The 13045-nt window shown below is 39.6% G+C and overlaps 1 protein-coding gene across 8 annotated transcripts in view; it reads left to right on the top strand.

The window, feature by feature from the left end:
• VPS13B (vacuolar protein sorting 13 homolog B) overlaps window positions 1-13045 on the top strand; it is a 399672-nt gene that overhangs the window by 168218 nt on the left and 218409 nt on the right. For all 8 annotated transcript variants that reach the window (XR_014566943.1, XR_014566944.1, XM_083749735.1 and 5 more), the window contains exon 20: window positions 9833-9942. Coding sequence is in view for 6 of the 8 variants with exons in the window: in XM_083749735.1 (XP_083605861.1) it covers window positions 9833-9942 (110 nt within the window). In the remaining 2 variants the exon portion in view is untranslated. The remainder of the gene's footprint in view (window positions 1-9832; window positions 9943-13045) is intronic.

The raw sequence follows: 13045 nt of genomic DNA, 5'->3' as shown, positions 1-13045 counted from the left end.
AGAGCTGTACTGAAGATGATGTGATGTGTGTGCAGATTAAAATTTTTAAAAATAAAGTTGGAAAGATGTAAAATGAATCTTCATTTTTAGTTGCTTGTTGCATTACCTGTGCGAGTGAGGCATACGAAGCAGCGTCACTCACTCGGAATAACCTGTTGTCTAAAGGCACCTAAGGCCACCAGCTTGCTGAATCCGAGTCTGTCTGTCTCTGAATGGGTGACTCTGCATAGGAAACACCTGTGAGCTGCCTTGGGTTCTATGATGGAAGAAAGGTGGGACAGAAACACACTTCAGCTTTGGTTAAATCTGTGAGTCTGGACAATTCTAGGAGTCATTTCTCAAGCCAATTACTGCCCTGGTTTCAGAATTTAGTACTTTCCCCCCTTTCTTTTCTTCTTCTTCTTTTTTACAAAAGGTACTAAAAAAAGTATTTGCCTTTACTTCTCCAGGCAGCCATATGGCCTAGAATTTATTAGTTCCTCAATGTCCATCTCAGTAGAGCAGAATGTGACTGACCTGGGAATAACACAGTGGTCTCCCTGTAGGTGTGAAGCATGCCAACAAATTGTCCCAGTTCCCCCTATGAGGGGAGTGAATAAAGGCAGTGGTTGCCATGGGACAGAGCAAGGTTGCAGGAGAAACTGATGGACAAGATCCGAAAGTGTTCTCTAAACAGGGTTTAAAAAGGCTCAATCGTGAGAGTGGAGCATTCAGCCATATGTTACTTTTCTTGATGCCAGGAAATTTCAGTAGATGCTAGATGGTTTCTGAGGTGTGTGTCTTAGAGGGTGGGGCTGTGCTTGCTAGCCTTACCTTCTGTTGCACCTTCTGCTCCCCCTCCACCAGGTGTTGTGTGGGAAAGTCCAAAGAGGGCACCTTGCTGTACATGCATAGGCTCCTCATCTGATTATGAATGTAGATTGCGTATGGAGCCCACGGATGAATAGGGGAGCCTATTCCTGCTTCAGACTTCACCCACCCACCACCCATGCATAGATGGGGATGGGGACTGGGCTGGCTGGCAAAAGCAGCAAGAGGAACATTGGAAGTTGTCTTCTATGGAGTCAGATCCATCTAGCTCAGTATTGTCTACTCTGACCGACCATAGCCCTCCAGGGTTTCAGACAGCGTTCTCTCCCAGCCCTTCCTGGAGAATCCAAGGATTGAACCTGGAACCTTCTGCATGCAAATCAGATGCTCTGCTACAGAGCCAAGGCCCCTCTCCATCTCAGGGATAGGGCTAGCAAGCATGGCCCTGCTTTTCTTGCCATACGATTGTAACCACATGGGACATGTTTGCAAATCTGTTTAACCAGTTAAAGCCGGCAGTGGGAATTTACAATCTGGAAGGGAGGGCCTGAAAAGAAGGGAAATGTTATCTTATGTCTCACTCCCAATTAACTTAAGGATAATAATACAAAACAAACAAAAAACAGTAACCCTCACAACCATATTATCTCTGGTCATCAAAAATTGACATACTTTAAAAAAAAAATGTCCTTCTGTATTTTAGGAGTGCCACAAACAATTTATGCACAATCCCATAACATTTTGGAGAAATTATATGAGAGGATGGCTAGACAACATTTACTTCTACTGATGGCCCTGATGAAAGACCTTCTCCAAAATGTGTCAGTCTTTGAAATACATTATTTGTGGCATTCCTGATAACTTTTCTCTCTTTGTTTTGCTGGCTGGTGTAGTTCCCTCCCCACCCCTCTTTTTTATTTCTTCTGTATTTAAAAAAACAGCAACCATGCAGATTTTTTCCTGGAACAAAACAGAGGAAAGGCTCTTGTGAAAACAAAAATCACCTGATCCTAGTTACATATGTTTAATCTTGCTTTAATGTAATTTGTAACTGTAAGCAGGATTATAATAAAAATTTGCAAAGGTTGCAAATATGGAACAACAGGTTCATAGAACAGAGGGTTGTGAATGTCTGAGTTGATCTTACTGGTTATTTTGATATTCTAGATCATTCCTGGATCAGATTTGCAATTGAGAGAATTGTCAGCTTTCTGTTTCTGTGACTATACTTAGCTTCAACTGTTAAGGTCCTGCTTCAGTAGGCAGAGAAAATCCATCTGCCATAGAGGAAACTCCTTATTAGTTCCAAATTATGAAGAAAACTGATATCTTTTCAGTCTTTAAGCAACTTCCATCTGTAATGAACCCTACAGTTCCTTCTGGCAGTCAGCTGGAGTTATAGCTATCAGCTTAATCACCAGATATGCTCCATAGCTTTGACCCTCTTCAGCCCTGGATAGGGCAGTGTCTGTTCTTTGAGCTAACAACCTGACACAGATAAACTTTTCCTTTCTCTGCACCGGAAATCTGCATTAGTCTTAGTCTTAGCCAAGTCAGGTTGTGATTTAGTCATAGTACTCGTCTGTGACTTACAGCAAACAAATCTTTCCCATCTTTGACTTGCGTGCAAACCAAACTTTTTGCGCCATACCTTTTTAAAAAAACAAAACACAACAAAATTACTGTGGTTGACTCCTAGTTATAAACCTTCCTGGCTTTTTTTACACTCCAATAAATTTGACTAGTGGGTCTTTTTAATACATAATACATTTTCATCACATCCATGAGTAAACTTTCTTTCTTTCTTTCTTTCTTTCTTTCTTTCTTTCTTTCTTTCTTTCTTTCTTTCTTTCAATTTTAGGTGCAGTGATCATCACGACTTAATGCAAAGATTGCAGATTTGATCCCCTTAAGGGACAGCTGCATATTCTTGCATTGCAGGGCGTTTGACTAGATGATCCTCAGGGTTCCTTCTAACAGTACAATTCTATGACGTAGAGGCTTTGCATGTGGAATTAACATAAGTCCTGAGTTAAGATTGTGAAGTAATACGGAAATATCTCACCATCTCTGTGCTAATGGACCTTTGAACTCTTGAGAATCCAAACAGGGAGATTTGAGCACTGTGTCTTGATTTTGAATTTCCCTGATCCTACTAACTGACCCATCAGTGTATATAATGACATAAACAACAGGCCTCCATTTGCAAATTACAGATGGGAACTTAACTTACCTGGTGGCAAGGATTATTAATGTGGTTAAGAAAGGAAAAAAATTATTATCTTAAAATAAAATGTGCATACCTAGCCATTTTAGCTGTTAAATTGTATGTATAGATATGGAAAATGAAAAACAGCTCTGTACGTGATTTGTGTAAAAATAATTTGTACGCATTATTCTCAGGTTGCATTGCTGCCCCTATCCCAGCCATCCGTTAATGGTATCTTGTCAGTTTGGGATGCAGCACTCAGATAACTGGTTCTGTCGCTTTCAAGGGACACCATATGCAGTCCAGTGGTTTTTGATGATTTGGGACTTGCTTAGTCTTGTTGATAAGGCATGCATTATATCTTACCATGATACAGGTTCCTATACTTGGCAGTATTTCATGGTGGAAAAGTAGAGAGAACTGGGAAAAAAGATGGTAGAATCTCTTAACCATCTACTGTGATGTTTTTATGTTGCCTTATAGATCAGTTGCAAACACACAGCAGTGGCTAATCCCAGGAACATACTTCATCAGGATAACATCATGACTGAAACTCTGAGGTAGACATTAAGATGTGAAACTGCCAATATATTTTGTTGAGAGGAAAATCCTATACACACTGGAGACATAGCTGGACACTGGGTGGTCTCAAATATAATTCTTCAGTGTCATTTTAAAAGAGGGCTGTTTGGTAGACCATAACCTTAATGTTTTATATTTACTTCTTTCTGATGAGCAGCTTTATATATTTTTTTCATTGAGAAAACCCAAGGCAGTTTTCTGAACAAATAATTAAGGTAACTATAGCACAGTTATTATTTTTCTTAAACGTTACTGCCCCCATATGGACACAATGATGAACATACGCTAGCAATGTAGGTAAAGCTTCTCCCTAGGTTGCATGGCTTTAAAATATCTACTTTAAAGTTTTAATCCAGACAGATATAAATTAAGTTTGGGTGATTAATGGTTAAATCAAGTTGATCACGTCTCCAGACTTTGTGTTTGCCGTAATTACTTGTTTTCTGACATACCAAATATACTTCAGTACTCACCTCAACTGATTGCACCTGCAATTGCTTAGTGTAGTTTACTTTCCATAAAACTTTCTCATTTTTGTATACTGACCATCTTTCCTTTCTGAGGATAAATTTATAATGGGTTTTGAGGTGTTTAAGGTTTGGTAAATGCTTTTCATGGTAACTTGGACCCACAATAACTACTGCGTTACTTTCATAACCTGTAAAGCCCAATTAGAGGTGGCTTCATAAACCCCTGAAATTGCAAAGTCTACCCATCCTTATCTTTAAAAACATTTGTAGCTGCATCCATAGAATAGAATTGCTGACAATTGCCAGACATTTCTGAATGAGGCACACACAGTTTGCACCTCCCATTATTTTCTGGGATTCACTAGATTGTTATAAAATTTCCAGGCTTGAAATAGGTGGGGTTTAAAGATTTTTAACAAGCTATGTGTGCGTGCAGGGATTATAAGGTTTTAATAACATTAAAATTTACTGCTACTACCACAGCATTTTTAAAGTGGAAAGCTAAAGAACAGTCATACTTATTTTTAATCAGTTAGAAGTACTGCATGCCAAGTCAAGTGTTCTTTATTTATTTCAAGTAGTTCATTCACTGAATTCTTTGACTGTCCCAGAGGGCTCAGTGTGGAAAGGATGTTTACAAGTACAAAGTCTGAGTTATACACACTGCCTGCTCAACTCCAGTTTGTTTCATGTGCTGTGGAATTGGCTGTTCTTTTCAACTTTATAGCTGCATTTTCGAAGACAAAAAGCACAGCTGGATTTCAGAATCGGCAAATAGTTACAAATTCTATATTTTCTCATGCTTTTTGCTGTGATCAATACATTTCAGTACAGGAATATGGCATTGACAAATTTAAAGTAGCCTATATGTTCAGTCTTGGCAGAAAAGAGTTTGCTCCGTCTCTAGCTGTGTCTGTTAATGCACCAGAACTATAATCTTCTTAAAGCCCACTTGGAAATTTTAATGTGTGTGCCACCTTCTACATTTATAATGTTTAATGACAGTGGAATTCTGTTTGTGCCACTGTTTAGAAATTTGTCCATAATCATCCAGCATAGGAGGTATTCACATTGGTAGGTGCATACATGCATCTAGATTAATGTGTATATCACATTGATGTCTGTGTTTGATCATGGCCAGCTTTAGGTCTGGTGCCTAAAGGTGTACAATGAAGGTGCCAGTCAAATATCCCTGGGGAGAGCATTCCACAAACAGGGAGCTACTGAGATCTTGTGAACTGCCCTGAGATCTTTTGATGAGTGGCGGTATATAAATATAACACATAAATAACAAGTAGTAAATAAATACTTGTGTTGCCACCATCCAGACCTCTCATGGAAGAGGCACATGAAGAAGGCCCTCAGATTATGAGGGTCCAAGTGTGAGTAGGTTTATATGGAGAGAGGTGGTCCTTAAGGGTATGGTGGCCCTGAGCCATTTAGGGCTTTATAGGTCAAAGCTAGCACCTTGAATTGGACCCAGCAACTAATTGGCAGGGAGTGCAGTTGGGCCATGATTGGTGTAATAGGCTCAAACTTTCTTGCCCCAATGAACAACCTAGCTGCCGAATTCTGCACCAGCTGAAGTTTCCGAAACGTCTTCAGAGGCAGCCGTACGTATAACACATTGCAGTAATTTAACACAGAAGTTACCAGAGCATAGACAACACTAGTTAGGCTGTCCCTGTCCAGATAGGGGCACAGCTGGGTCACCAGCTGAAGCTGGTGGAAAGCACTTTGCATCACTGAGGCCACCTGAGCTCAAGCGACAGCAAAGGATCCAGAAGTATCCCCAAGCTGCATACCTCTCCTTCAGTGTAACCCCATTGAGAGCAGGCAGATTGTAAGGAGTGAGTTGTGTGTCATCCATATACTGGTGAAACTGCACTCCAAACCTTCCAATAGTTTTGTATACAGTGGAACCTCAGGTTAAGTACTTAATTCGTTCCAGAGGTCCGTTCTTAACCTGAAACTGTTCTTAACCTGAAGCACCACTCGATTTCTGTTCTCATCCTGAAGCAAAGTTCTTAACCTGAAGCACTATTTCTGGGTTAGTGGAGTCTGTAACCTGAAACGTATGTAACCTGAAGCATATGTAACCTGAGGTACCACTGTAAATGTTTAAAAGCATGGGAGACAAATAGAACCTTGTGTGGACTCTACAGCATAGCCACCATGGGGCCCGCAGAAGTCCCCCAGTGTTACTCTCTAGTAGCTGCTCTGCAACCAAGACTGAAGCCAGGCTGAAATGGGTTTAGATAACCCATTTCAGCCAGGAGAATTTCACTGAACTAGCACCACTCTCTAGATCACTTTATGGATGATATGTCTAAAACCATTTGGACTTGTCAAAGACATTTTGATGTCTGAAGTGAAGCAGCAGACAATGTCCCCTAGCCAGTCAAGGTGCATAGTAACTGGAACATGACATTTTCTGTAAGTTAGAGCAAACATAATCTACATTACTCTGCTTCTTGCTTTTCTTTCCAGAGGACTGAAAGCATGGCTTTACAAAACCTACATATAAAAAAGTTCCATCTATCACTGTGTCTGGCTAGCTTGTGCAAGGCAGCCCATGAGGGAAGGTGGTCATTGGGCTGAAAAGGTTTTAACCACCCTTGATTTAAAGCATTTATACTCTTGTCTTTTCTTAATAGAGTGCAAGGCAGCTAACAATAATTAAAATAACAAAAACTAAAAAGCAGCACACTTAACTAAAAATATAGGAAATGCAAACAGCCATTCAAAGCAAATTTACCAAGCATGTTACAGTAAGTTAAAAGCAGTTCAGTGAGAAAGCTATTATTGCTCATGGCCCAAAGCCCAAAAAGGAAGATTTCTACAATTCCATCTGAAGGACATTAAAGAGGGGGCAAGGTGAGTGCCTTTGTGGGGGAGTTCCAAAGCCTGAGTACAACTAGTGAAAAGGCCTTATTGCTCCAACTTGACATACTGGGTATGCCAGTACAGTACATACAGCGCAAGGGCATCCTTGAAAGTAGCCTTTAGAGAATAGCAGGGATATCAGATTATTTTTTCACAGAAAACTTTATTATTGCAGAAAATAATTTAGCTTCTTATAGTATGCATAGATGCTTAACAGGAGAATGGTTGATTTCTGGGAGTGGGGGTGCGTTTCCTGGTTTCAGAATGAAATGCAGGCACATTCCATTGAAGTCTATGGCAAAACCTCATGGAATTTTGATTCTTACCTGATAAAACTTGTGTGTGTGTGTTTGAATTTTCATGCTGTATAAGAGACTCTTTAGCCTCTGCTTCAGCTTCAGCTATAACTGAAAATTATCACAGTACTCTGGAGTATCCAATTGGAAAAGTATGCTTGGAATGTCAGTGTTTTGGCAGTATGCAGTAGCATCAAAACACCAAATGTTGTCTGCTACACTAAAATTAGAGACAGTTGGATATTTCCTTTTAGTGATTTATAGATCTGTTATGTACCAGATTGTCTTGTATACAAAATGAAAGTTGTTTGCTCACATTCATACGGGATAAGTTGTGCTATTTCTAGGCTCATGTGCATTAAAATCACACTCAAACATGCACCCATCCACACCCCTTCTGTGTTACATAGAGAGGCACCTTAGTTTTTCCATTGGATATTACAGGCACAGGCAAACACGACCCTCCAGATGTTTTAGGACTACAACTCCCATCATCCCTAGCTAACAGGACCAATGGTCAAGGGATGATGGGAGTTGTAGTCCCAAAACATCTGTAGGGCTGAGTTTGCCTGTCCCCAGGGGAAGCTGAATATGTTTAATTGGCCATATCAATTTGTGTAATACTAATAGGCTATGAATGTTTAGAATGCTTCTTGTTAGTTTACTGGAGTCTCTTGCTGCCACCTCCATTACTAAAATACATGCTTGCCGGAATCATATTCTTAGCTACAGAAACCTTTCACGTTATTAGAACGGCAAAGTTTGCTATGCTGTGTAGAAAACAAATGCCATGTAGTTTCATACTGAATATTTATACTGAGTATTAGATTACAAAAAAATTATTATTTTAGCTTTAAGAAGGTTAAATGCTTGGGAGTCATTTAAACTCTAATTAATTTCTCTTAATAGCTGTCTACTTGCAAAGGACAGTGGTATGATAATTGTTTTATGATGGTTAGTGTTTTACTTAGAAGCCTCCTCTCCTGGATCACGTGAGCATGAAAGAATATGACACTTCATATGAAAAAAAACCCAGGACTTCTGTATACATGAAATACATGTATACATGAAATACATATACTGCCTTATTCAACACATTATGGATTTTGTGATTGCAATAATGTTTCCAATATCTCTTTAATAAAAAAATGTAGAAGGTTTCTGAGCTGGCATATGTATGGCTACTTCTATGTTAATATACATTGTACAGAGGCAAGTGGTTTTAGCCCTGTATATTCCGTTATTTGCCAGATATAAGAGTGGCCAAAAAATCGACAACAAAGGCTGACTTGCTACTTGTTTGGAAACTGCAGTAAATTAAGGGCCATTGCACTCATACTACAATCATACATTTGTTTATTGCGAAAAAATCCTATTGAAATCCATGTAAGATTTATTAATAATTAAATATGCTTAAGACATTTTGGAATGCATTTCAATAAATTTGAGTTACTATAATTATTTCTAAAAAAGAAAAGGCATTTGTCTAACACCTGTCTCTAAAAATCTTCTGCAAATTTATGATGAGACCCTGATACCAGTAGAGCTGATAGAATTTTTTCTTCTTCTTTTACTAACTTTTAGGAGAACAAGATCAACTCTTCAGTTTTTGGTATTTTAATTGAATTAGATACTATGTAACCATGACCTAGAAGTCTTTTATGTTTTAATCTTTTGATGTAGTATTCCCATGGCAATATATAAGGGCTCTCACTAAGTGTTGCTCTCACTAACACACACACACACACACACACACACAGAGAGAGAGAGAGAGGGGGGGGAAGAAAGCCAGTGCTGTTGTAAAATAAACTTGTACCATACTTTTCCATCTATAAGATGCCCCCATGTATATGTTGCCCCCTATTTTTAGGGACTCAAATTTAAGAAAATTGGGGGTAATGGCACAGAGTTGTTGAGCTTGGGCGTGGGGAATTGCTCACCCGCACGCATCACAAAATCTGCGTCCCATCACTGGCAGAAGCTGCCTATCACCCACCCAACTGCCAGAGCGTCAGCCAATCAACACCACCCATTGACGCAGCAACAAACACACGCACAATAGCTACTGACAGCCACGGCAGCAACCAATCAAATGTCTACCCTATGCACTACGCATGTATAAGATGACCTCCAGTTTTTAGCATGATTTTTAAAGAAAAAAACATAGTCTTATAGACGGAAAAATACTGTGACTGGTGTGCATGTAAAATCACCTGATGCTCTAACTCAATAATTCAGTTTTTAAAGTGTATTCTGCTTGTGGCTACTTAATGGAAAATAATTGCAATTTTTGAACTTAAAACCATGGAATGGGTCCCTCCAAAATGTACTATGTAATGATAGAGTACCCAGCATTGCAGCTACCATTCCTCAACCTTCCTTCTAATGTTGACTTTTATACTGTTTGTTTTGTATTGGAAACTGCCCCAGAATTATATATGGGGTTCTGTAGAAAATAACGAGTATAGGTGTTTGGGATATTGCTACCCACGGTGTGTCCGAGATGAGAGGGATTTTTTAAAACATTTTTTCCCCATGTGTGTAATCTGTACATCTTTGTTATTTCTTTTGTCATGTAGGAGCCGTGCTTTTGGCCAGCATGCAGGGATTAACAGTCAATATTGATCCGATTTTATATACTTGGCTCACGTACCAGCCTCAGAAGCGAAGCAGCAGACCGATGCAGCAGGTAAGAAATACTGAAATTCCTTCTCTTTCTGTCTACTTAAGTAGAATGTCTTGTCTACATTAGTGGGAGAGAAAACGAATGCCATCATCCTGCATCTCTTATAAGTATCTTGCTGTTCTTCAATAGTAGAAGCACAGCTGTGCTTATTGTTAAAAATAGGAGTCTTCTGATTTGTTAGTTGTTGCCTTATTTTATCTATCTATCATCTATCTATCTATCTATCTATCTATCTATCTATCTATCTATCTATCTATCATCTATCTATTTTAGTTTACCCCCTTTGAGGACAGCATCATTGAAAATGTAACTAATAAAATCAACAGATTTTATCCTCTCTAATGTAAAAAATGTATCTTTAAACAGGTAATTTGTGTGAAAACTGACTTCATTTTAATGATTTATGCCCAGATTAAAAGAAAAGGTTACATTATTTTTAGAAGATAGCCAGATATATCTTTGGCTGTTCTCTAGGGGGTAAGCATGCCACCATTGAATGGCAGCCACAAAGAACATTTTTCTGACTGTGTGAAGTTATGTTTTCTGATCCCTGGGAAGTAAGGAATGAGGTCCACACACATAATAGGACTCCCCATCCTACTTTCCCTTCATGCCTCCTAAATCTTCTCTAGGGAGTTGGGGGAACTCCCATAACAGGTTTAGGGGGTGCAGGGGGTGAAGTCCTTACCCTGCTTAGTGATTGATATTCACGCTAAGTTTTCTGACCCGTGTGTAATAATATACTGTATAGGTAGCATACTTGGCAGCAGGAGAGGCTAACCTGTGGCTGTCCATATGTTGTTGGACTCCCAATTCCTATCAGCCCTAGAGAGAATGGCCAATAGCCAGGGAAGATGAGAGTTACACTTCAGCAACATCTGAATGATATATTTGCAAATAGGACTAATAAGAGTTTTAAATCAAAATGTTAATATGTTAAGCTGATTCTTTAATGGCTAGCTAAAAGTTGAACATGGCATTGTATTGTTCATGAACATTCTTCTTTAAACGTAACTTTAGTTAGGAGCCTTATGCTTTCAGAATATAGCAACATATGTCATATTTGTCCTTTTCCCACTGCAAATGAAAACGCAAGCCAAATCGTAGCGGCTGTTACATATTTGAATAAGGATCTATGTAGTTCCTGTTGCAACTATGTGGTTAGTGCTTTAGGGGCAAAAGAGGATGTTTTCCCATATCTGCATTTGGCTTCCGCATGTATCTGAACATTTCTCCCCATTTTGAATAGTGAACAATGTGGACATTCAGCTTAAAAAAAAATAGTAAAGGTCCATGAAAAAGTTGAATGCCTGCATAAATCTGCATAATACCTTCTGACTTTCCTTACTGATCACTAGTAAAATACAGTATTTATTTCTTTTTTATAAAGGAAAAACAGATAACTTAAGCTCAGCTAAAAGTGTTGATTTATGGAAAACCGAGTTCATAATCATCCAGTATAACATCCAGTTATGATTATTACCCTGGCTGTCCAGAGTCTAAGCTGTGCTGCTGATGCCACAACACCTCGGGACACACCCTATCTTTAAACAGGATATGCATTAACAAAGGGGAAGATTCAAGGGGAATATAAAGTTAGTGGGAAAAGTTTAGGAGCTGATGTCGTTGCACAAACTTAGCCGTCACAGAATGTAACAATAATAACTGCTGCCCTAGTGGCTGTGCAGCATCTGTCACAAGCACAAAACACTCAATAGATTGGGCTGTAGCACTGTGCTGAGAGCAATTTTCCCAGTAGCGGAATGGTTGTTGTGCTTGTGGGCTGCAAAAACAGGAGATGACCCAGTGTGAAATATGCCTTCAAAGTCTAATACAGTGGTACCTCGGGTTAAGTACTTCATTCATTCTGGAGATCTGTTCTTAACCTGAATCTGTTCGTAACCTGAGGTACCACTTTAGCTAATGGGGCCTCCTGCTGCCGCCGCACCACCGGAGCATGATTTCTGTTCTTATCCTGAAGCAAAGTTCTTAACCTGAAGCACTATTTCTGGGTTAGCGGAGTGTGTAACCTGAAGCATATGTAACCTGAAGCGTATGTAACCCGAGGTACCACTGTACTTATTTAATGGGGTGGCCAGTGCCCACTAGACTTAGTGGGGCTGCTAGGAGGTCATGGACGCATGGGCAGCGAGTGGCCAAGTTGTTCTGGTTCCCTACCCCCCCCCCCCCCGCAAATCACTGTGGACACTTCAAGCATTGCAGTTTGACTAAAAGCACCTAACTAAAAGTGTCTTACTTTGGTTCAGAAGGGGTCTCTGCTGTCACAATTTCTGAGTAATGTACATTACTCAGAAGTAAGCCCCACTGAATTCTATGGGGATTACTCCTTGGTAAGTATGTACAGGATCCTGAATTGGTTAATCTTAAAGGTACTACACAGGACTGTTAATAAGGGACCCCATAATTTTCCAGATCTACGTGAATAGATTATTTCCTTCTCTAGCTTATTCACTTCTACATCCCCCTACCCCACCCCCAAATGCAGGATATAGTGGAAGGATATTTAAGTAGAGTAGGACCTAGGAGACCAGGATTAAAATCAGCCATAAAACTCACCATGTGATTTAGCGCCAGTTACAATCTCTCAGGCTAACCTACCTCACAGGGTTGCTTTGATGATAGCATGGGGAAAAGAATATCACCTTGAGCTCCCAGGAAGAAAGGTGGGATGGATATAAATGTAATATCGGCACATAAGGAACAAATAAAATAAGTTTCTCTCCAGCTAGCTTGCCCCTGATTTTGAACTGGGGTAGGGGGTCAGGTTCAAAATAAGGAAAAAAGCCTAACCTGAAAATCAAAGGAAAAGTAATCAGGGACACAATCAAGATATTCAGGCCTTGTAGGCCCTCAGCAAATCCAATTTGTCTGCTGGGACAAGTTTGCCTAAGTGTGTAAGTCATGATCCCATACGACATATGGGCACTGCTGCCGGAATTCTCATCTGCAATGTCCTATTTTTTGTAATAGCATTTTAAGTTTCCCAAGGTGTCTTTTTATCCTCACAACAACCCTGTAAAGTAGACCATAGTCCAATTTTAGCAAAACAAACACTGCAGCGCTATCAAGTTTATTTTATTTTATT

The sequence above is a fragment of the Podarcis gaigeae genome, assembly GCF_964106915.1.
Source record: "Podarcis gaigeae genome assembly, chromosome: 7".
In the NCBI taxonomy this organism is placed as follows: Eukaryota; Metazoa; Chordata; class Lepidosauria; order Squamata; family Lacertidae; genus Podarcis; species Podarcis gaigeae.
This window is presented reverse-complemented; position numbering and strand designations above follow the sequence as displayed.